This window comes from Nerophis ophidion, linkage group LG08, assembly GCF_033978795.1.
Source record: "Nerophis ophidion isolate RoL-2023_Sa linkage group LG08, RoL_Noph_v1.0, whole genome shotgun sequence".
Classification (NCBI taxonomy): domain Eukaryota; kingdom Metazoa; phylum Chordata; class Actinopteri; order Syngnathiformes; family Syngnathidae; genus Nerophis; species Nerophis ophidion.
Genome location: NC_084618.1, coordinates 78,359,270 through 78,381,972, shown reverse-complemented (window position 1 = coordinate 78,381,972; position 22,703 = coordinate 78,359,270). Strand labels below are relative to the sequence as shown.

General features: G+C 41.9%; 1 protein-coding gene across 5 annotated transcripts in view; it reads left to right on the top strand.

Annotated features, from left to right (window-relative positions):
- sec31b (SEC31 homolog B, COPII coat complex component) overlaps window positions 1-22,703 on the top strand; it is a 40,488-nt gene extending 17,785 nt beyond the window's left edge. For 2 of the 5 annotated variants that reach the window (XM_061909804.1, XM_061909805.1), the window contains exons 8-27: window positions 41-140; window positions 4,041-4,202; window positions 4,282-4,434; window positions 4,517-4,747; window positions 4,822-4,896; window positions 5,581-5,673; window positions 5,740-5,851; window positions 5,938-6,116; window positions 6,175-6,301; window positions 6,364-6,509; window positions 11,544-11,717; window positions 11,788-11,916; window positions 12,026-12,224; window positions 12,294-12,686; window positions 12,790-12,828; window positions 13,175-13,233; window positions 13,305-13,433; window positions 16,681-16,800; window positions 16,872-16,943; window positions 21,911-22,703. In XM_061909804.1, the coding sequence (XP_061765788.1) occupies window positions 41-140; window positions 4,041-4,202; window positions 4,282-4,434; window positions 4,517-4,747; window positions 4,822-4,896; window positions 5,581-5,673; window positions 5,740-5,851; window positions 5,938-6,116; window positions 6,175-6,301; window positions 6,364-6,509; window positions 11,544-11,717; window positions 11,788-11,916; window positions 12,026-12,224; window positions 12,294-12,686; window positions 12,790-12,828; window positions 13,175-13,233; window positions 13,305-13,433; window positions 16,681-16,800; window positions 16,872-16,943; window positions 21,911-22,090 (2,872 nt within the window). In that variant the 3' untranslated portion in view covers window positions 22,091-22,703. The remainder of the gene's footprint in view (window positions 1-40; window positions 141-4,040; window positions 4,203-4,281; window positions 4,435-4,516; window positions 4,748-4,821; window positions 4,897-5,580; window positions 5,674-5,739; window positions 5,852-5,937; window positions 6,117-6,174; window positions 6,302-6,363; window positions 6,510-11,543; window positions 11,718-11,787; window positions 11,917-12,025; window positions 12,225-12,293; window positions 12,687-12,789; window positions 12,829-13,174; window positions 13,234-13,304; window positions 13,434-16,680; window positions 16,801-16,871; window positions 16,944-21,910) is intronic. The other 3 variants (XM_061909806.1, XM_061909808.1, XM_061909807.1) reach the window with 3 other exon arrangements.

Here is a 22,703-nt window from a genome sequence, read left to right as displayed (position 1 = left end):
GCAAAAAAAAGACTGACTGTGGTCTCTTGTTGTTCTTAAGGGGAATTCTGTCCATCTCCTGGAGCCAGGCTGACTCCGAGCTCCTGCTCAGTAGTGCAAAGGACAATCGCATCCTCTGCTGGAATCCAAATACTGCAGAGGTAACGTCATTAAAGTGAAACTAGTCCAAGTCATCAAGTCAATGATGCAAAAAGGTCATTTTTAGAAAAAGTTGGTCCACTTACGTCGACATTTGAGGTAATGCATTGCGACTGTGTTGGATCCATTATGGATTGAACTTTCACAGTATCATGTTAGACCCGCTCGACATCCATTGCTTTCCTCCTCTCCAAGGTTCTCATAGTCATCATTGTCACCGACGTCCCACTGGGTGGGAGTTTTCCTTGCCCTTATGTGGGCCTAGCGAGGATGTCGTAGTGGTTTGTGCAGCCCTTTGAGACACTAGTGATTTAGGGCTATATAAGTAAACATTGATTGATTGATTGATTGATAATATTGTCAATCGCTGACAACAACAACAACAACAACAACATACTGTACATCGTGTCTAGACAGCATTAAATGCGCACAATGACGTCCGTGAAGGGCTCCACTTAGCGATATAACAGTATTATAGATACCACATTATTGTGATTTCAAAGTCCTCACAATAATGCCGTGATGAGTAAAGGGACAAGCGGTAGGAAATGGATGGATGGATGGAGTGACATTGTCAAACAAAAACCTGGTGAGTGGAGTTTTTTGGGACTTTTTTTTGTATCGGCAGGTCTGTTATTGCACTATGGTGGGAAATGTCCCACTATCCTCTACCCCAAATGGTTCTCAAATTAGGGTACGCGTACCCCTGTGGGGTACTTGAAGGTATGCGAGATTTTTTTTCAAATATTCTAAGAAAAGCAACAGTTCAAAAATCCTTTATAAATATATTTATTGAATAATACTTCAATAAAATACGAATGTAAGTTCATAAACTGTGAAAAGAAATGCAACAATGCAATATTCAGTGTTGACAGCTAGATTTTTTGTGGAAATGTTCCATAAATATTGATGTTAAAGATTTCTTTTTTTGTGAAGAAATGTTTGGAATTAAGTTGATGAATCCAGATGGATCTCTATTACAATCCCCAAAGAGGGCACTTTAAGTTGATGATTACTACTATGTGAAGAAATCTTTATTTATAATTGAATCACTTGTTTATTTTTCAACAAGTTTTTAATTATTTTTATATCTTTTTTTCCAAATATTTGAAGAAAAACCACTACAAATTAGCAATATTTTGCACTGTTATACAATTTAATAAATCAGAAACTGATGACATAGTGCTTTATTTTACTTCTTTATCTCTCTTTTTCAACCAAAAATGCTTTGCTCCGATTAGGGGGTACTTGAATTAAAAAATATTCACAGGGGGTACAATATTGTAAAAAGGTTGAGAACCACTGCTCTACGCACTATGTGTCCAAATCAAGGCCCGTGGGCCGTAATGAATGATCTGAAAAATATATTTGATTAGTTGGGGAGGAGACCCTGTCTCAAGTGGAGGTGTTCAAGTACCTAAGAGTCTTGTTCACGAGTGAGGGAAGAGTGGATCGTGAGATCGACAGGCGGATCGGTGCAGCGTCTTCAGTAATGCGGATGTTGTATCAATCCGTTGTGGTGAAGAAAGAGCTAAGCCGTAAGGCAAAGCTCTCAATTTAACGGTCGATCTACGTTCCCATCCTCACCTATGGTCATGAGCTTTGGGTCATGACCGAAAGGATAAGATCACGGGTACAAGCGGCCAAAATGAGTTTGGGTCTCTCCCTTAGAGATAGGGTGAGAAGCTCTGCCATCCGGGAGGAACTCAAAGTAAAGCCGCTGCTCCTCCACATGGAGAGGAGCCAGATGAGGTGGTTCGGGCATCTGGTCAGGATGCCACCCGAACGCCTCCCTAGGGATGTGTTTAGGCGACGTCCAACCGGTAGGAGGCCATGGGGAAGACCCTGGACACGTTGGGAAGACTATGTCTCCCGGCTGGCCTGGGAACGCCTCGGGAGCTGGACGAAGTGGCTGGGGAGAGGGAAGTCTGGGTTTCCCTGCTTAGGCTGCTGCCCCCACGACCCGACCTCGGATAAGCGGAAGAAGATGGATCGATGGATGGATATTTGATTAGTATTAGAACCAGCCTGCAGGCCACAGCCGCCTGCTGCTGTTTTCCACGTACCAATACTCCATCAGTGTTGGCGCTAGGAATTTTCAAAATGGGGTTCCAGGGACCTTCCATCAAGTCATAGAAATGGGGTCCCACTATTTTGTTACCTTTTTGAAAACAAATGATAAATGAAAGCATTATCTTGTTATATCTCCCACTCTATGTTGTGTTTTGGAAAGATGTTGTCATAAACGTTACTTAATTCATTAGAAAAAAAAATCCATCCATCCTTTTTTCTACCGCTTGTCCCTTTTGGGGTCGCGGTGGGTGCTGGAGCCTGTCTCAGCTGCATTCGGGTGGAAGGTGGGCTACACCCTGGACGAGTCGCCACCTCATCACAGGGCCAACACAAATAGACAGACAACATTCACACTCACATTCACACACTAGGGCCAATTTAGTGTAGCCAATCAACCTATCCCCAGGTGCATGTTTTTGGAGGTCGGAGGAAGCCGGAGTACCTGGAGGGAACCCACGCAGTCACGGGGACAACACGCAAACTCCACACAGAAAGGGGATTGAACTCAGGACCTTCATATTACGAGGCAGATGCACTAACCCCTCTTCCACCGTGCTGCCCAGCAAAAAATACAAAAGAAAATAATACAAAAGAATAACATTTTTTATGCATATGTACATTTATACAGTTATAAACATTCATTCACTTTCTTCTGTCCTTTATGGATCTAAACTTTACCGCTGTTGGTATTTTTTTCTATTTTTTGTTGTAATATTTTATTTGTTTTATTTTTGACCAAAGTAAGACAAAGAAAACAATCTGAAGTTGTCTTTATGTGTTAGTTTCAATGCCATCATTTTAATAGTCCGGCCCGCGTGTGCACAGATTTTCCTCCATACAGCCCCTGAACTAAAATGAGTTTGACACCCCTGCTGTATGCTGATGGAGACCAGACTGTAAAAGGGAGAAAATGAGGTAGCATGCGAGAGAAGTGTCAGTAGCAGATAAAACTAATTGTTTTTTATGGACATTTCCTGAATATTTCAACAAAATCCATCCTTTTTGAGTTATGTTGCTAGCAAACAGACAAACACTGGGGAAAACAACCTATTTGGCAGAGGTCTGCATACCAAAACGCTGCGTCTGTCTCAAGTGTTTCCAAGGCAACACAGAGCGCGTCACACGGTTCACCGCCGCCCAGGGAACACACACACAGGGAGAGTGCGTACACTGCACAACGCGGAAAATATGAGAAGCTACTTGATAAACCATCTTCCGGAAAAGTTATTCGAAGCCAGTGAAGCTCAACATAAATTTTGGAGGTCTTTGCATTATTAAAAGTTACATTGACAGGTAACTTTTTATCCATCCATCCATTTCCTACCGCTTATCCCTTTCAGGGTCGCGGGGGTTGCTGAAGCCTATCTCAGCTACAATTGGGCGGAAGGCGGGGCACAACATGATTTCCAAATGTAGAAAAACATTTTCACTGCAGAGGACACTGCTACTCAGAAAGTAAAAGTTGAACATTGTTGTTTTAAACTTGTTACACTGGATGTTTACATTTTCACTTTAAAGTCACTCAATTGTAAGTTTGTTTTATATCTTATCAAAACAGGGAATGTTTCCGCACAATTATTTGCACTGAAAAAATGCATGTTTGTAGTAATAAATATGATTAGAACATTTGAGAATTATATTTGTGTTCAATCCAATAAGTGTGTTTATCTTAAAAATTCACTAGGGCATTTACCAAGTCTTTTTTTTTTTGTGGACGATTCCACAATAATATCATACTGTGGCCTCAATGCCTTGATAATATCGTACCGTGAGATTTTGATATTACAGCCCTAGTTCCACTGTATTAAGACACCGTGTTTTTCCTGCAGGTTATCTACGAGCTTCCCACAACCAACCAGTGGTGTTTCGACGTCCAATGGTGTCCCAGGAATCCCGCTCTGCTTTCGGCAGCCTCGTTTGACGGCAAAATCACCGTCTACTCTGTAATGGGAGGGAGCTTGAAGGCGCAACAGCAAAACGCCGCAGACAAGGTAGCAAGCACAGTTAATTTGTTTTATCCACTAGGGGGTGCTGTTGATTAGTAATCGCGTTTTAACATGTTTTTGTCAGATCTCTTCATCCTTTGATACGATGGATCCCTTTGGAACAGGCCAGGTGCTTCCTCCCCTGCAGGTTCCTCAGCCTACGGTGCAGGACACCATCGTCCCCCCTCTAAAGAAGCCCCCCAAGTGGGTGCGCAGGCCGGTCGGGGCCACCTTTGCTGTAAGCGGAAGGCAGTGGAGAAGAAAAAAAAAGTTTATTCCATACTAAGGCACGACTGATACGATATTTGTTTGTGCTTCAGTTTGGCGGTAAGCTGATAACGTTTGAGAATCCCAAGCCGCCCGCGGTGCAAAGCCCCCAGCCCGTCCCCAGACAGGTGTTTGTCAGCCAGGTTACCACGGAAACAGAGTTCCTGCAGCGCTCCAGGGAGCTCCAGGTGGCTCTGCAGTCAGGCTCTTTCAACAACTACTGCCAGGCCAAGATCCACAGTGCTAAGTCGGAGGCCGAGCAGGACATATGGAAGTTCCTCCTGGTAGGCACGCGTGTCCCCAAAATGTGGACACACAACATGCAGATAACTAACTTCCTTTTTGGGTTCTTTTACAGGTGAATTTCGAAGATGAAGCTCGCATTAAATTCCTCAGACTTTTGGGTTTCAGTAAGGAGGAACTGGAAAAAAAGGTATTCTGGGGTGTATTTTCACAACTACACTAAGTACCAGGCGTCTGTTAGGAGTAATTGTACAAATGCACTTTCCTAATAACATTGAACTATACAATTATAGATAAGGGATGCTCTTTTTTTTTTTTTTTCCAAGCCGATACAGATAACTTCCTTCTTCAAGTCAAACCACCAATAACTCTTTAACATCCATTTTTGTTTTATTTATAGTTACCTTTAAATTATTTACACCTTTTCCTTGTTTGCCTTCTGATGCAGTTGCTTTAGAAACAGGCATCTTCATAGTCTTTCAAGATACCATCATAGCGACGCTGGGGGTTTCAGGTGGCTGATATGGTTTGATGTGTTGAAGCTCGATGTTTTTTTTTCTTTTCCTTGCAAATATGTTGCCACACGTAGCAGGCAAAATGTCTTTCTTTGAAACAGTGAAGAAGTCCCGCACCATTTTCAATGAGCTTAAGGTCAATTTACGACAAGCTGTTAACAGCATGAGCGTTTGATTTGCTCACCATAACCCACCTTGACCGCAGTACGGAAGAGTATTTTTTGGATCTGAGCTGTTTTTTAATATTATCAGATTTATCGATGTGATGTCATAATTCCTCAAAATTATTGTGCACCCTTAGTATAAATGTTTAGTCTCATTTTTCTGGAAATTATACCAATATGTGTCTCTGAGTCCAGATTTCCAAATGCTTGGGGAAGAATTTTCAACCCAATGGACACGCCGTGGATGCGGAGGACTTGGCTAAAAAGATGTTGCAGCTGTCCTCTGAGGTCTGCAACTAATACTCATACTGGTTATTTAGTACTCCATCTTAGTTTTAGTCCTTATGTTTCCAGAGATCTGACGAAGCAGATGCAGTAGCTGATGCCAGAACGTCAGGCTGTGCTTCACCCGCAGACTTTTTCAGCCAGAACCCAAAAGCAAATTTCCAAATCCCAATTTCCTGTGGTAAAGAAATCAATCTTCTTCAAAAACACATCGTGATGGCAGAAAATGACCTGTGTGTAGTAACGAAAAATGTGCTTTTTCAATAGACACCAACGGTTTGATAAGCCAAGCACTGCTTGTCGGCAACTTTGAGGGAGCCGTGGATTTGTGTCTGAGCGACAACCGCTACGCCGAAGCCATCCTGTTGTCCATCAGCGGCGGAGAGGAGCTGCTCAAGAAGACGCAGCAGAAATACCTGAGCAAGCAAAGAAACAGTGTCTCCATGGTGAGAATAGAATACGCTTGTTTCCCTGCAGAATGGTATTCGTTACTTTTTGTTGCAGCTGATATCGTCAGTGGTGACCCAGAACTGGAAAGACATTGTGCAAAGCTGCGAGCTGGACAACTGGAAGGAGGCTCTCGCCGCGCTCCTCACCTACGCTCACCCGGAAGAATTTGCACGTCTGTGCGGTAAGTTTCGAAGAGAATGGCAGCACGTCTGTGACTTTATAGCACCTAGTATCTCTTGATAGATACTCTGGGAGGCCGTTTGGAGCGAGAGGGGACCGAGAAACACTGCCTGCAGGCCTGTCTGTGCTACATCTGCTCTGGAAACCTTGAAAGGCTGGTGGAATGCTGGGCCTTGCACAGGGACTGCTCCTCTCCTCTCGGTTTAGAGGTAAATACACAACTTTACAACAAGTTTAATGATACTCGGCCTGGGTCGATCTATCAATTAATCTAACAATAGATGAAAATTAACTTCAAAATCTGCCGTAGGGATGTAACAATATGCACATTTCATATCACAATTATTATGACCAAAGTTATCTTGGTTGTCATCATTGTTGAATGTGTACTTTTACACACCCTGAAATCATTTGATGAACCTATTTTCTTTTAAATAACAAAAACAAATAGATAAACTGTTAATAAGCAAGCCACTATTTTGCATGTTTTGTATTTCTTATGCTTCACTGATACTGTTTTAGTCTTTAGTATTTTATCAGTTTTAATGGCTTAAGATTTTATTGTTTTAAAAATTGCTTTGTACTGTTGCACTATAAGATTTATTGAAATTACAAGTGCGTAACAAATAAGATATAATATTATTTCAGGCGGGGTCCTTGAAAGCACCGTAAAAACACTTCGGTCTTGTATTCCTGTGAGTGTGAGTGTCAGCAACTTAATAGTTTAGTGCAGATCTGGGCAATTTAAGGCCCGGGGGCCACATGCGGCTCGTTAAGCTTTTCAATCTGGCCGCCGGACATTCCCAAATAATATTTTTAGATGTTTAAGATGGAAAGCGTAGCTGCCATTATGATGTGCAGTGATGTTTTCAAATGAATGCAAGTCTTCAACTATACAAAGTATTTCAATGGTTGGTATCTGCACTTTTGAATGATATTTTAGTGACTAGTGTTGTCCCGATGTCAATATTATTTTGATACTTTTCGGTACTCTTCGATACTTTTCTATATAAAGGGGACCAGAAAAAAATGCATTATTGGCTTTATTTTAACAAAAGATCTTAGTGTGTGGCGGACTAGTACTTTTCAGAGGCGGTACGGTACCAGGTATAATTCATTAGTATCGCGGTACTATACTAATACCCATATACCGTACAACCAAACTAGTGACTATGGTAATCTACGTCACAGCAGGTCAGACGAGGCACCAAGCAGTGTAGGTGGGGAGCGTTTCCACAGAGTGTTTCCAGAGCCTGAAATGTGGGTGTCAGGGACAGACGCAGAAGGAGATTTTTACAAGAAAGTTCTATAGTTTAGTGATTTATCAGATATATCAGATTGTAGATGTTTTTTTTTTACCCTTTGCGTCCATATATCGCTGTTTGTTGCATTTGGGTTGATTGTAAAATATGTGGATGGAGAGGGGGTGTGACGTTCATATGTTGCCAATATTCAGGGTTTTATCGTTCATAGAAAAATTTACAATTCCATTCCCTGTTTAAGGCGGTCTGTCATAAAATTTTTAGCATTTAATCAGACTTTATTGGGAGGTTTTATATTTATTTCCCCAAAAATAGATTGAACGGCCCCCAGACACATTTTTTTCTCCAAATTTGGCCCCTGAGTCAAAATAATTGCCCAGGCCTGGTTTAGTGTGTGATATAAGTTTATATTGGGGTATGTCGACTAGGAAAGACAATAATGTCTCTTTTTTTCATGTCAGCAATTAAGCTAGCAAGCTGGCGCCAGTCAGTCCATGAGTTTATCAAAGTGGGTCTATCAATCCCGATTTTTCCATCTATTAATTTTAAAAATGTAATGTTAACCTTCGGGAGTTTTACCGTGATTATCATTATTACTGTTTATCCTTACATCCCTAGTATGCCGTCATCGATAAATTACCATGTATGTGTCCGTGCGTGTTTGTTTTCTTTGTCTGATGCTTTCACTCTGTGCATTGCTCTCAGCACCTGAGCGTGTTTATTCAATGTCACAATTAAATTAACCAGGGGAACCCTCTTGATAGTCATCTACAATCTTTCTCGATTGGCGGAGGTGGGAGTGACGAATAAAAAGTAAAAGTGAATATGTCATAACAGAGTGGGTGTGTTTTGAACAAACTACTACAAATTAACTGTACATGACTAATATTTATTTATATTGCAATACCGTGAAAGATGTGCGTTGAGTGACGTCTCCCAGACTGGTGAAGTTAGCGTGACTATGCCTTCCTGTGTGACCACGGTTGTCTGCATAAAGTTGGAGACCATTTTGATCAAAGATCGTTCGGTTTAGTTCAACATTTGTATTGTTACCTTAATTTGTGCAAAAGCAGATATGTTCTATCCAAATCTATAGAAACTAAAAAAAGCTATAAGGGACAACAGAAAAAGAACGTCCTCTTATCTTCAAAGTTTCTTTGTTTTTGTCTGGAGACTTCACAGCCACTGCTCTTTCATCCCCTTTGTTTAACTAACAGTACACAAACATTTGCACAAATGGAGGGAAACTGCCAAAAGTTCAAATATCCTTTATCATTATGTTTTTGCACAATGTCAAAAGTACTGTATTTTCCGGACCATAGAATGCAATATATAAGATGCACCCACTAAATCTTAGGGGGCAATAATAAAAACCCTGTTTCCATATGAGTTGGGAAATTGTGTTAGATGTAAATATAAACGGAATTCAATAATTTGCAAATAATTTTCCACCCATATTCAGTTGAATATGCTACAAAGACAACATATTTGATGTTAAAACTGATAAACATTTTTTTTTGCAAATAATCATTAACTTTAGAATTTGATGCCAGCAACACGTGACAAAGTAGTTGGGAAAGGTGGCAACAAATACTGATAAAGTTGAGGAATGCTCATCAAAAACTTATTTGGAACATCCCACAGGTGTGCAGGCTAATTGGGAACAGGTGGGTGCAATGATTGGGTATAAAAGCAGCTTCCATGAAATGTTAAGTAATTTTCAAACAAGGATGGGGTGAGGGTCACCAATTTGTAAGCAAATTGTCGAACAGTTTTAGAACAACATTTCTCAATGAGCTATTGCAAGGAATTTAGGGATTTTACCATCTACGGTCCGTAAAATCATCAAAAAGTTCAGAGAATCTGGAGAAATCACCGCACGTAAGCGAAGATATTACGGACTTTTGATCCCTCAGGCGGTACTGCTTAAAAAAATGACATCAGTGTGTAAAGGATATTACCACATGGGCTCAGGAACACTTCATAAAGCCACTTTCTGTAACTACAGTTGGTCGCAACATCTGTAAGTGCAAGTTGAAACTCTACTATGCAAATCAAATGCCATTTATCAACAACACCTAGGAACGCCGCCGACTTCTCTGGGCCCGAGCTCATCTAAGATGGACTGATGCAAAGTGTAAAAGTGTTCTGTGGTCTGATGAGTCCACATTTAAAATTATATTTGTAAACTGTGGACGTGGTGTCTTCCGGAACATAGGGGAAAAATAACCATTCGGATTGTTATAAGCGCAAAGTTCAAAAGCCAGCATCTGTGATGGTATGGGGGTGTATTAGTGCCCAAGGCATGGGTAACGTACACATCTGTGAAGGCACCATTAATGCTGAATGGTCCATACAGGTTTTGGAGCAACATAATGTGGTCATCCAAGCAACGTTATCATGGACGCCCCTGCTTATTTCAGCAAAACAATGCCAAGCCATGTGTTAGAACACCGAGGCTTCATAGTAAAAGAGTGCGAGTACTTTCCTGGCCCGCCTGCAGTCCAGACCTGTCTCCCATCGAAAATGTGTGGCGCATTATGAAGCGTAAAATACGGCAGCGGAGACCACGGACTGTTGAACGACTGAAGCTCGACATAAAACAAGAATGGGAAAGAATTCCACTTTCAAGTCTTCAACAATTAGTTTCCTCAGTTCCCAAACATTTATTGAGTGTTGTTAAAAGAAAAGGTGATGTAACACAGTGGTGAACATGCCCTTTCCCAACTATTTTGGCATGTGTTGCAGCCATGAAATTCTAAGTTAATTATTATTTGCAAAAGAAAATAACATTTATGAGTATGAACATTAAATATCTTGTCTTTGTAGTGCATTTAACTGAATATGGGTTGAAAAGGATTTGCAAATCATTGTATTCCGTTTATATTTACATCTAACACAATTTCCCAACTCATATGGAAACGGGGTTTGTATTTTTCTATGTATTATCTGCACCGGACCAGAAGTCGCATGTATATACCATGCAAAATAGTTATTTACACAGAAATGTTTATATACACACCTCAGTTATTTCCAAATGGTGCCTGTCACACGGCAGTAAAACGGTTGATCAAACAAAACAGAAGTCACTGTCATGGACCCACTAGCTGCGGAAGCTAGCTCTTTAATCAGCTAAACAGACTCAATAACTCCATGGTGATGTCTTGGTGAATTTAGTGAGAATTTTGTGAAACTGAAACAAAACAAAAAGAATGCCGCTGTAAGTTAATGATACTAGTTTTCTCGGTTAGCGGAGGTCGGACCGCTATCTTATGCACACAAGATGCATGGTCAGAGAGCCTCGCTAGTCGCGACTTGCTGGTGAGGAGCGCTACAAAGTCATCAAAATCAGGATAATAAAGTATGATTGCAAAGCCAGATGTCAGTGTGGGAATATTTCGTCTTTAAACGAGTGAGCAACATGATCCCATCTACTATTACCCCACAACACCTACTCAGTGGCTTAGTGGTTAGAGTGTCCGCCCTGAGATCGGTAGGTTGTGAGTTCAAACCCCCGGCCGAGTCATACCAAAGACTATAAAAAAATGGGACCCATTGCCTCCCTGCTTGGCATTCAGCATCAAGGGTTGGTATTGGGGGTTAAATCACCATAAATGATTCCCGGGCGTGGCACTGCTGCTGCCCACATTTCCCCACACTTCCCAGGGCGTGATCAAGGGGATGGGTCAAATGCAGAGGACAAATTTCACCACACCTAGTGTGTGTGTGACAATCATCGGTACTTAAACTTTAACTTTAACAAGCCAGTATCCTGAATTTTTAAAAAAAGGGATGGCAACCAAAAAAGTTGATCGCATTGATAATAATATATTATAATTATTAGTGCTTAATTTGGTCTCAAAATAATGCTGACAATAATTTGTGTTATTGGCCCAAAACCTAGTAGTTACCTTTTTAAATCAGTTATTACTTAGAAAATAGTTATTGTTGTCATTATGATGGGACCTCTCTTTTGTTCAGGACCTAGTGGAAAAAGTCATGATGTTGCGCAAGTCCATCGAGCGCCTTCGCAACAGCGAGGTGGGGGTCCAGAGCCCCTTGCTGGCCGAAAAGCTGACTTGCTACGCCGGCATCTTGGCAGCAGAGGGCAGCCTGGCCACGGCCATGGCCTACTTGCCGGAGAACTCTGATCAAGTGAGGTTTCAAGTGACCCGTCCTCATTTCCACACCTTCTGTCTTAAAATGTGTGTCTTCATCTTCCCAGGCTGGGATCACTATGCTGCGAAACAGACTGTTCCATGCTCAGGGAGAGGCTGGAGTCAAACCGCAGCTTCCAAACGCAGCCAAGCTCAACGCTGCTTCTCATGCGCCTGCACAGAAAGCACAAATGATGGTAAGCTTGCTTATTGCCACTTACAGGATTAAAGTGGAACCGTGTTTCTCATGGAATGGGTCAATAAACTAACTAATATTATGGTTTTGTTCTTGCCCCAAAACTCCAGAATCAGTATCAGCCCCTTCCTCCTCATCATCATCCGCAGCAGCAGCAGCCTCCCGTGCCTGCATCCTCTGTGTTCAAACCTCAAGTTCCTCCAAGCAGTTCCGGGCCGGGCCTTCCACCCTTTTCTCACGTGCTGCCTCCAAGTGCCAGCCGGCCGGCCATGAGCCCCCCATACCCCCAACATCTGGCTCAAGTCCCAGGTGTGACCCGCAGTTAAATCCTCGTTCACAAGTATATGTGTATTTACAGAATTTGTGTCCTTCTGCAAGGTTACGTTCCTCATCAACAATTCCAGCCTCCGCCCATGGGCGGACCCTCAATCTTCCCTCCTCCTGGCCCCTGTATGCCAGCTGCCAACTTATCAGGACCTCCGTTACAGCCTTCGTCCTCTGCTCCAGGGGGGCTGCCCCCTATGCCCAGCCCGGGGGTTCCTCCAACAAGCTTCATGCCTTCTACCTCCTTGCCACCAGGCCCCATGCCATCCAGCTCCCAACCCGGAGCCCCGGTCCCCATGTACCCCGGGGCTCTTCCAAACCAGGGACCAATGCCCCACATGGCAACCGGTCCCTACGCCCCTCTTGGATCATGTTACCCGCAAGGGGGGCCCGGAGCTCCTGCTGCAAAGCCTTTTGCAGGCTCTGCTGTGGCTCCTCCTCCTGCGGGTTGGTGTCATGTTACTCACTTTATATAATTATCAACTCTTCTCTCTAGCTAGCTGACATAATTCCTTATGTACGCATCATTACCTCCTCATGTGACTTGCAGGCTTCTTTCCTTGGCTGAATTCTCAGTTTGAAGACCAAGGTGACAGAGTTAGGATTGCATATAGAATAATACAACACACCAGTTCTTGTCGTGCAACTTAACATTATCCTTGAAATTTGTTGATTTCTTGATTTGTTGCACTGGGTTGAAATCTCTTATTTTGCTGACCTTGTTTTTGCTTTAGCTGCTTCAAAAAAATATGAATGACAATCAGAGTAATTTAGGCTTGAATTCAGACATTTTAAAGCATTTTTTTTTTTTTGCTTGTTACTAACAGAGATGCTCTCATATAGAATCTCTGAATGCTTGGGTGTGGTGAATTAGACAAAAAATATCTATAAATCCGCATGCAGTACTCATTGTGCCCTCCCATGTTCTTGTTTAGCAGCCCAAGACGGCTGGAATGACCCCCCAGCGGTACGAGGGGGACCCAGGAAGAAGAAGGTAAGTTGACATTTGATAAAACTCTTCTCATTTCAAAGCAAATCCATTTTTATCTTTTTAATGTGCAAAAGCAGATTCCTGACAATTACACCCCACCCGTCCCCATCACCGCCCCTGTCATGGGATTCCCAATGGAGGCCCCTCAACCACACAACCACACCCAGGTGCCCCCCGGAGCCCCTCAGGAACCCAGCGTGCAGGTGGGTGTTTGACGCGGCGTTATTATACGAGCAGGTTACACCAAACTAGGGCTGGGCGATATGGCTTTTTTTTAATATCTCGATATTTATAGGCCATATCGCGATACACTATATACAGGTATACCTCAATATTTTGCCTTAACCTTGAATTAACGCTTGATACATATAATTACACCAGTATGATGATTCTATGTGTCTACATTAAAACATTCTTGTTCATACTGCATTAATATATGCTCATTTTAAACTTTCATGCAGAGAAGGAAATCACAAGTAAGTCAACTGACCAAAACTGTTTTTATTAAGCTGTGGCACAAACATTCATGTAATTTCCATAACAGAAAGGGCAAGATTGTCAGAGACCTTTTAAAACGAGCTATAAGAGCACTTTTGTGCATGATGTCACTAGGATGACATATCAAAGCATCACTAAATTAAAGTGCACTTTTTGTACAGAACGCCACTACAATAGTTTAAAACAAAAAAATACATAAACAAACATTTGTGCATGATGTCACACAAGATATTTCAATAAGTGTCAAATAAAAATGAGCTGCATAATAGGAAATCAAATAGTGTTCATCCTTCGCTATGTGGTAGGTTACTACGGACATAATCTCCTTTTGTTGTTGACTATTTTTTCATACGGTGTTGATCTGGAAATGTTTGCATAGGCATTTTGATGTTGTGGGCGTGTGGCACCGAATGGAGATGTTGACATGCGGAGTAAGCACTCTTCATTCTCTAGCAGGTGACTTTACAAATGATGCTACCTATTAGCAGTAATGCTACTTTTTGTAGCAACACTTTTGCCCCACACTTGACAAATTACGGTTATCTGTTCGACATATTCCCACTTGAAGCCAAACCACCACCAGACGATGGACCCCCTGCTGTTTTTCTTGGGAATTAATTCTTCCTACATTTGTTACTAGATTCGCACCTTCTTTCTCTCGTGTTACCACTCGCACGGCTCTGCTAGTATCACAGTTAACGTTACCCATGCTGCTACCTCTCTGCTCCGTGAGGGCGTATACGTATGATGTATGTAACAGGCATGTGATTTTTCCGTCTAAAGTCGGAATTCCGCCTTTTTTAATCTCGGGGGGGAAAAAAAGTGTCGACCGATCAACTACGGCGTAATATAATATTACGCCATAGTTGATTGGTCGATATGTTCCTTGGCATCTGTTATGAATGATGACGTTATCACCGCCATTTTCCAAATGTAAACGATGTCGTTTCTCAAGAGAAAGGACGCTTCACGAGTAAAAGAAATTGATAAACATGTCAAAAATAAGTTTCAATTGGACTGGATGGAAAGGGAAATCACTGATACTGTTGGGAAGAAGGAAGTTACGACTTTGTTCGGTGATTTTATTCGTAAAATCGATCGTCCCGGAAAAGTTTTGTACACGTGGTGTCATGATAATACTGACTATGGATCACGAGGTTTCAAGGCTTTGGAATTACATGCGAAAGGCCAAAAACATATGAAACAACTTGAAGCAAGGAAAACAAACTTTTCACTAGCTGGTACTTTTGGATGTCAACCGAAAGTGAGCAAACCTTACGGACTTCATCCTTTGTTTACATCGACAACTGCCGTAGACATCGAGAGGAAAGATCCACTCAAACAACCCACTTCAGTTGCAGACAGGGTAGTTGATAATGAGGTAAGCTAAAAAATATTTTCTTGCAAAATACATGTCCATCCATCCATCCATCCATCATCTTCCGCTTATCCGAGGTCGGGTCGCGGGGGCAGCAGCCTAAGCAGGGAAGCCCAGACTTCCCTATCTCCAGCCACTTCGTCTAGCTCTTCCCGGGGGATCCCGAGGCGTTCCCAGGCCAGCCGGGAGACATAGTCTTCCCAACGTGTCCTGGGTCTTCCCCGTGGCCTCCTACCAGCTGGACGTGCCCTAAACACCTCCCTAGGGAGGCGTTCGGGTGGCATCCTGACCAGATGCCCGAACCACCTCATCTGGCTCCTCTCGATGTGAAGGAGCAGCGGCTCTACTTTGAGTTCCTCCCGGATGGCAGAGCTTCTCACCCTATCTCTAAGGGAGAGCCCCGCCACCCGGCGGAGGAAACTCATTTTGGCCGCTTGTACCCGTGATCTTATCCTTTCGGTCATGACCCAAAGCTCATGACCATAGGTGAGGATGGGAACGTAGATCGACCGGTAAATTGAGAGCTTTGCCTTCCGGCTCAGCTCCTTCTTCACCACAACGGATTGATACAACGTCCGCATTACTGAAAACGCCGCACCGATCCGCCTGTCGATCTCACGATCCACTCTTCCCCCACTCCTAGGTAAGCAATAATTGGTTAGTATTTAAAATAAAATACACGTTTATTTTAAATATTAACCAATTATTGCTTTGCGAAATATAAATGGGTTTTTCTAAAAATAAAAAGAAACGTGAAAATATATTATGAAATTACAGAAATTGAAAGAGTCGTTTTATTGATTCCAGTTAACAATTCATTTGAAATAAATTTGCATATAATACTAGAGGCAGAAGTTGGCAGTGAATTCCAAAAAAGAAGAGAGCAAAAGGAAAATGCAGGCTGCTCAGAAACTTGCAAGGAAAGCTCATGTAAGGGCTCTCCGAGCAAGTAAATGTGTGAAGTGAACTGAAGTAATGTGGTAATACTGTAAATAAACTGAAGATAATAACACTGATCAATGTGACACCTGTGGATGTGAAATGAACACAAGATGTAAATATTAGTGACTAAATACTGTTGGGACTCAACCATATGCAGTGATTCATTAGGATAATTCTATTAATGATGTTTTCATGTCTAAACACTAAAATATTTTCTTCAAATGGTGCTGTCTTTGTTAATTTTAGCATTTTAAATTGGTGAAAAACCAGGAGCTTTGGGGGCCGTTGCCCCCCTTGTCCCCCACCAGGGCACCGCCCTGGACCTGACTGGGGGCCTTTGTCCCCGAGACCCCCAAAATGTTTTCAGTCTTTTTCATTGTGGTCAAATCACATGCCTGATGTAAGAAGGTGCGCTTGCTGTCTGTGAGAAAGAGAGACAGAAAAGAGTGGGAAGAGCCTGTAGTGTAATGCCAGCAGCTAAAAGCAACTGCGTGAGAACGTATACTCGAATATCACGATATAGTCGTTTTCTATATTGCACAGAGACAACCCCGCGATATATCGAGTGTATCGATAAATCGCCCAGCCCTACACCAAACATATGTGACCCTTACCTGCCGCCTCCTCCTCAGCTCCTTCAGCAGCTGCCAGCAGAGAGGGTGGAGCAAAAGGAGATCCCCGCCGAACACATGGTGCTCAAATCTACTTTCGACAGCCTGGTGCAACGGTGCCAGCTTGCAGCAGGGGACCCGGTAAAGTCTTGAACTCTTATGATGTAGAAGATGTCTTTTATGTGGTGTTTCTGAACACATTTTGTTGACAGCAAACCAAGAGGAAGCTTGATGACGCTGCCAAGCGTTTGGGATGCCTGTACGACAAGCTGAGGGAGCACTCGGTAAGAAAATGTCCAATGGTGTTACAAACTGTTTTCACATTAGAATAGTTGCGAGTTATCTACTACGCTAAAGTACTGATCATTTATATCCAAAAATACAAGCTTTCCATTCAGTCACCAGAGTAAAAGTCCAAGACCCCCATGGAAATGTAAATTTTCGATAATCTGAACCCAATATTATGGCTGACAGTTATCACTCCAAAATGACAGGTATTAAACCTACAAAGAGTCTTAAAACATTGCGCCTTCTCGAAGCATCTTTTGACTGAAAAATGTTGAGTGAAGTGAAGTGAATTATATTTATATAGCGCTTTTTCTCTAGTGACTCAAAGCGCTTTACATAGTGAAACCCAATATCTAAGTTACATTCAAACCAGTGTGGGTGACACTGGGAGCAGGTGGGTAAAGTGTCTTGCCCAAGGACACAACGGCAGTAACTAGGATGGCGGAAGCGGGAATCGAACTCGCAACCCTCAAGTTGCTGGCACGGCCACTCTACCAACCGAGCTAAACCGCCCTAGTGAGTTGGCTTTTTAGAATAGAATAGAATAGAATAGAGTTTTATTGTCATTATTGCAATGAACAGGTTCAAAGAACAACGAAATTGGAGCAGCTCCTCCTAAGGTGCATATACAATATGGTAGTATAAATTAAAAAAAAAAAATAAATAAATAAATAAATAAAAAACAAATTAAAAAAAAAGATAGAGATGACAGATGTATCTATGTATACATACATAAAAGCGCGTCCTCTGCCATCAAACCACTTTCTATTGTAGTAACAAAAAACAACAACTAGGAATGCACGATAAATATCCGACAGAAAAGGGAGAGGAAAAAAGACCTTATTTTAAAAAACGCTCCAAATAGGCAAGATTAGCTACCTTGCTGTAAGTGGTTAAGCGAGACCGAATCAAGCGCTTATTTTCCTTTCCTGAGGCGTGTTGTAAACAACCTGTCGTAAATTTCCCATGAGCTCATTGGAAACAAACATGTTGTCAGTCATAGAATAGAATAGAAAGTACTTAAAGGCCTACTGAAATGAGATTGTCTTATTTAAACGGGGATAGCCGGTCCATTCTATTTGTCATACTTGATCATTTCGCGATATTGCTATATTTTTGCTGAAAGGATTTAGTAGAGAACATCGACGATAAAGTTCGCAAATTTTGGTCGCAAATAAAAAAGCCTTGCCTGTACCGGTAGTAGCAGACAATATGCGCGTGATGTCACTGATTGTGGAGCTCCTCGCATGCTCACATTGTTTATAATGTGAACCACCAGCAGTAAGAGCAATTCGGACCGAGAAAGCGACGATTTCCCCATTAATTTGAGCGAGGATGAAAGATTTGTAGATAAGAAAAGTTAGAGTGAGGCACTAAAAAAAAAAGAAAAAGCGACGGCTCAAGGCGGCGGCAGTGTGAGCATTTCAAATGTAATTAGACACATTTACTAAGATAATTCTGGAAGATCGCTTATCTGCTTATTGTTTTAATAGTGTTTAAGTGAGATAGTAAAGTCATACCTGTAAGTCGGATGGCTGCGGTGAACGCAGTGTCTCTGAGAGAAGCCGAGGAACCAAGATCACAGCTGCCTTTTTGAGCTGCAGGATGAGGTCTCCGGTAAGAGCCGACTTAATATCACAATTTTCCCATCCAAAATCTTGCTGGTTGACGAAGAGAAACATGTTCGCTTGACCGCTCTGTGTTAAAGCTTCACAACAAAGTAACACCGGCTGTGTTTTGGTGCTAAAAGCAGCTGCAATCCACCAACAGCATTATTCTTTATAGTCTCCATTATTAATTGAACAAATTACAAAATATTCAGCAACACAGATGTCCAAATTACTGTGTAATTATGCGATGCAAAGAGATGACTTTTAGCCGTGTGTGGTGCTGGGCCAATATGTCCGCTATAACCCGAGACGTCATCATTCCGCGACGTTTTCAACAAGAAAATCCGCGGGAAATTTATAAAATTGTAATTTAGTAAACTAAAGCGGCCGTATTGGCATGTGTTGCAATGTTAATATTTCATCATTGATATATAAACTATCAGACTGCGAGGTCGGGAGTAGTGGGTTTCAGTAGGCCTTTAATTGATCCCTGAGGGAAATTCAGCACCACAGTTCGCTCACTATAGACAATAAATACTATATAACACTATACACATGTGAATAATATAAGTATAGTATACTACATTCAAGTGTAGTCTAGAGGGAACAGATGCATTATACAGTCTGATGGCTGTCGGTATGAAGGATCTCCTGTGTCGTTCCGTGTTGCATTTTGGGAGTCTGAGCCTTCTACTGAACGTGCTCATTCTCTCCGCAAGGTCCGAGTGTAGTCTGTGGGAGGTGTTGTCCATAAAAAGTCCTATAATGTGGGAATTTTTCACTGTTTTACACAGAAAGGCATTTTGCGTGCTATAGGTAGCAAACATCGAGGGTCAACTCATCAAACCTGAAACATCAGCATCGTTAGAACTGTGTATTAGCATCCAACGAAGATGCCTGCGCTCCTAAAGAAGCTTCCCCAAGAAGCTCGTCGCAAAGAAAGGTGTGCATAAACTACAGTTAAATCTAAATTAAAAAAATATTGGCTATAAATGACTTATCGATATTGGTCTTGAAAAGCAGGAAGTTGTCTGTATCAAGAAGCTTGTTGCAAAGAAAGGTGTGTATAAACTACAGTTAAATCTAAATTAGAAAAATATTGGCAATAAATTACTTATCGATATTGGTCTTGAAAAAGCAGGAAGTTGTCAGTATCAGCTTGAAAAAAAAATATTGTGCATTCATATAAAACACTTATAGTATATAGCAGAGAAAATAAATTGATGACTATGCAGTCCTACTGTATTAGATTGTACTGCTAGATAGAAACCAGCAGGGGGCGCAACGGACTGTTTTCCTTGGCAGCCAGACAAATAAAAAGTAAAAGTGAATATGTCATAACAATGTTGGTGAGGGTTGAACAAACCACTACAAGTAACTAAACATGACTAATGTGTAATTCCATTGAAACACCGTGAAAGATACGGTTGGAGTGCCGTCTCCCAGACTGGTGAAGTTAGCGTGACTATGCCTTCCACGTGTGTGGACATGTTTTCCCAGGCCGGCTTTGCCTGTATTTGGTCGACCACGTTTGTCTGCATAAAGTTGAAGTTAAAGATCGTTCCGTTTATTTCAACGTTGGTACTGTTGCCATATTTTGTGCAAAAGCAGATATGTGCTATCAAAAGCAACAAAAACTAAAGAATAAATAAAAAGCAACAAATAAAGCTATAAGCGGCAACAGAAAAATAACTTCCTCTTATCTTCAAAGTTTCCTCATTAGGACCAAAGTGGCTTTCATTTTGGCTGGAGACTTTAAAGCTGCTGCTCTTTCATCCCCATTGCGTAACTAATACAACAAACATTTGCACAATTGGAGGAAAACTGCCAAAAGTTCAAACTTGATTATGTATTTGCACAAAGTCACAAGTACTGTATTTTCAGGACTATTCCAACCGATATATAAGCTGCACCCCCTAAATTTTAGGGGAAAATCATATTTTTTGATGTATAATCTGCACCAGACTAGAAGTCGCATGTACATACACAGAAATATTTTGTAAATGTTTATATACACATCTTAGTTGTTTCCAAACAGTGCTTGTCACCCGGCAGTAAAACGGCTGATCAAACAAAACAGAAGTCATTGTCATGGACCCACTAGCTGCAGAAGCTAGCTCTGTAATCAGCTAAACGGACTCTATAAGTCCATGGTGACGTCTTGGTGAGTTTACTGAAACATTACAAAAAGAATGTCGCTGTAAGTTAATGATACTAACATAGACATGTGTTCGCGTAATAGGTCGCTTTATTACATTACAATAGAACAGGGGTAGGGAACCTATGGCTTGCGAGCCAGATACGGCTCTTTTGATGACTGCATCTGGCTCTCAGATGAATCTTAGCTGACATTCCTTAACGGGATAAGTAATGAATAATGCACCTGTTCGAAGTTTTGGGTGGCTCTGCCAATCCCAGCTGTCTTTTGGGGTACAGGAAGGTCGCATTATTGGTAAGAAGTATTGTATTTATTATTGGTTAGCTTCAGAATAACAATGTTATTAAAAAGAATGCGACGTATTGTACTCTAAAAATGTTGGTCTTATTTATAAATGAACGGATTTAGTTGTATTCACTGTTAAAAAATACTATATGGCTCTCACGGGAATACATTTTAAAATATTTGGCTTTTATGGCTCTCTCAGCCAAAAAGGTTCGTGATCCCTGCAATATAAACATACAATTATGCATGAAAACACATTTCTATAGACATCCCACATAAGACACTTAGTAAGTACAAACAGTTTTAGTTATATGGTAAAACTTACATTGTTTGGAGTGATGAATGAGGAATCCATACGAATAGAAACGCTATGGACGACTAGAAGACGGTTGGCACTTATAGTTGAAAGCTCTAAAAAGAAGAGCACCTGCTGTGAGCTGACACATCCAAAAGATGGCCCCGTTCCACAAACAATAACACACCTCTTCAGTATCAGTTTAACCTATTTGTATTATGGCAGTCATCCATGAAAAATCTGTGAATAAACCGCACCGTTTTATAAGCCGCAGGGTGCAAAGCGTAGGAAAAAGTAGCTGCTTATAGTTTAAGGTTATTGTTGCTATATTAGGTGATGACAACAGCTTAGGTCGATGTGACTCAGCCAGCTTGAGGGACGTCGACTTAAACAGTTCCACTGGAGAAAGGCATGTCGACAATAAGTGTCAAAGTGCATCCAGCCTGGTCGTCATAGTGAGGCAGTTGAAGGTTACTTGGAGCCGACTGGAGAATTTCCCACGCAATCAATCTTCACCGGGAAGGATCGGCTTTGCGCCGCGTTATTCCCCGTCAACCCGCGCGACCTAACCCCGAACGGATCCTTCTTGAACGTGTCCCTCACCGCCTCCCCCAGCTCTCCCACAACATCCTGAACGGCCTACACGAGATCGGCCGCTGCGTGGCGAGCCACAACTACCAGCGCGGCCTGGAGGTGCACACCCAGGTGGTGAGCAGCAGCAACTTCAGCGAGATCTCCGCCTTCATGCCCATCCTCAAAGTCGTCATGACCATCGCCAACAAGCTGGGCGTATAACTTTTTGTATTCATCTCCTTCCCTTCATCCATGTTTCTAAGAGAGGAGTCATGTTGGCGGTCAGATGAATGTACTCTGAACGTCGCTGCAATGTGATGTACAAAACGTGTGTGTGTGTGCGCTTCAACCGGTCAGTGCGTTTAAGTGGTGCCCATGAGACATTGGATGCTTTTATAATCGGCTGAGTCACGGCCTGTAACCGACGCGAGAGATGCAGTGAATCATTTCATGATAAAAATACTGACCGACTGCTCACCTGCTGTCATCATGTTCAGTCAACCGTGCCATCATGGAGTCCTGCTTGTCTCCTCCCGCCCCCTCGCCATTTCCCACCAGTGGCTCGTACGAATGATTGCATGGCGGCTCTTTTGGTGCAAACATTCATTCATCGTCTTTATCTTTTTTTAAACCATCCTTACAGTAGCCCCCACCTCCATAAAACATCAAATTATGTATATTTTGTTGCAGGCGAGTTTGGCATATCAAGGCAGTAAAGTGCCTCCGTGTGTGCTCTTCTTTCTTTTTTGGTTGCACAAATGTTTATATAATACAATCCATGTTGCTTATTTAACTTTTTTTTTTTCCCAAATAAAATTTACCTTCTTCAAGTCTT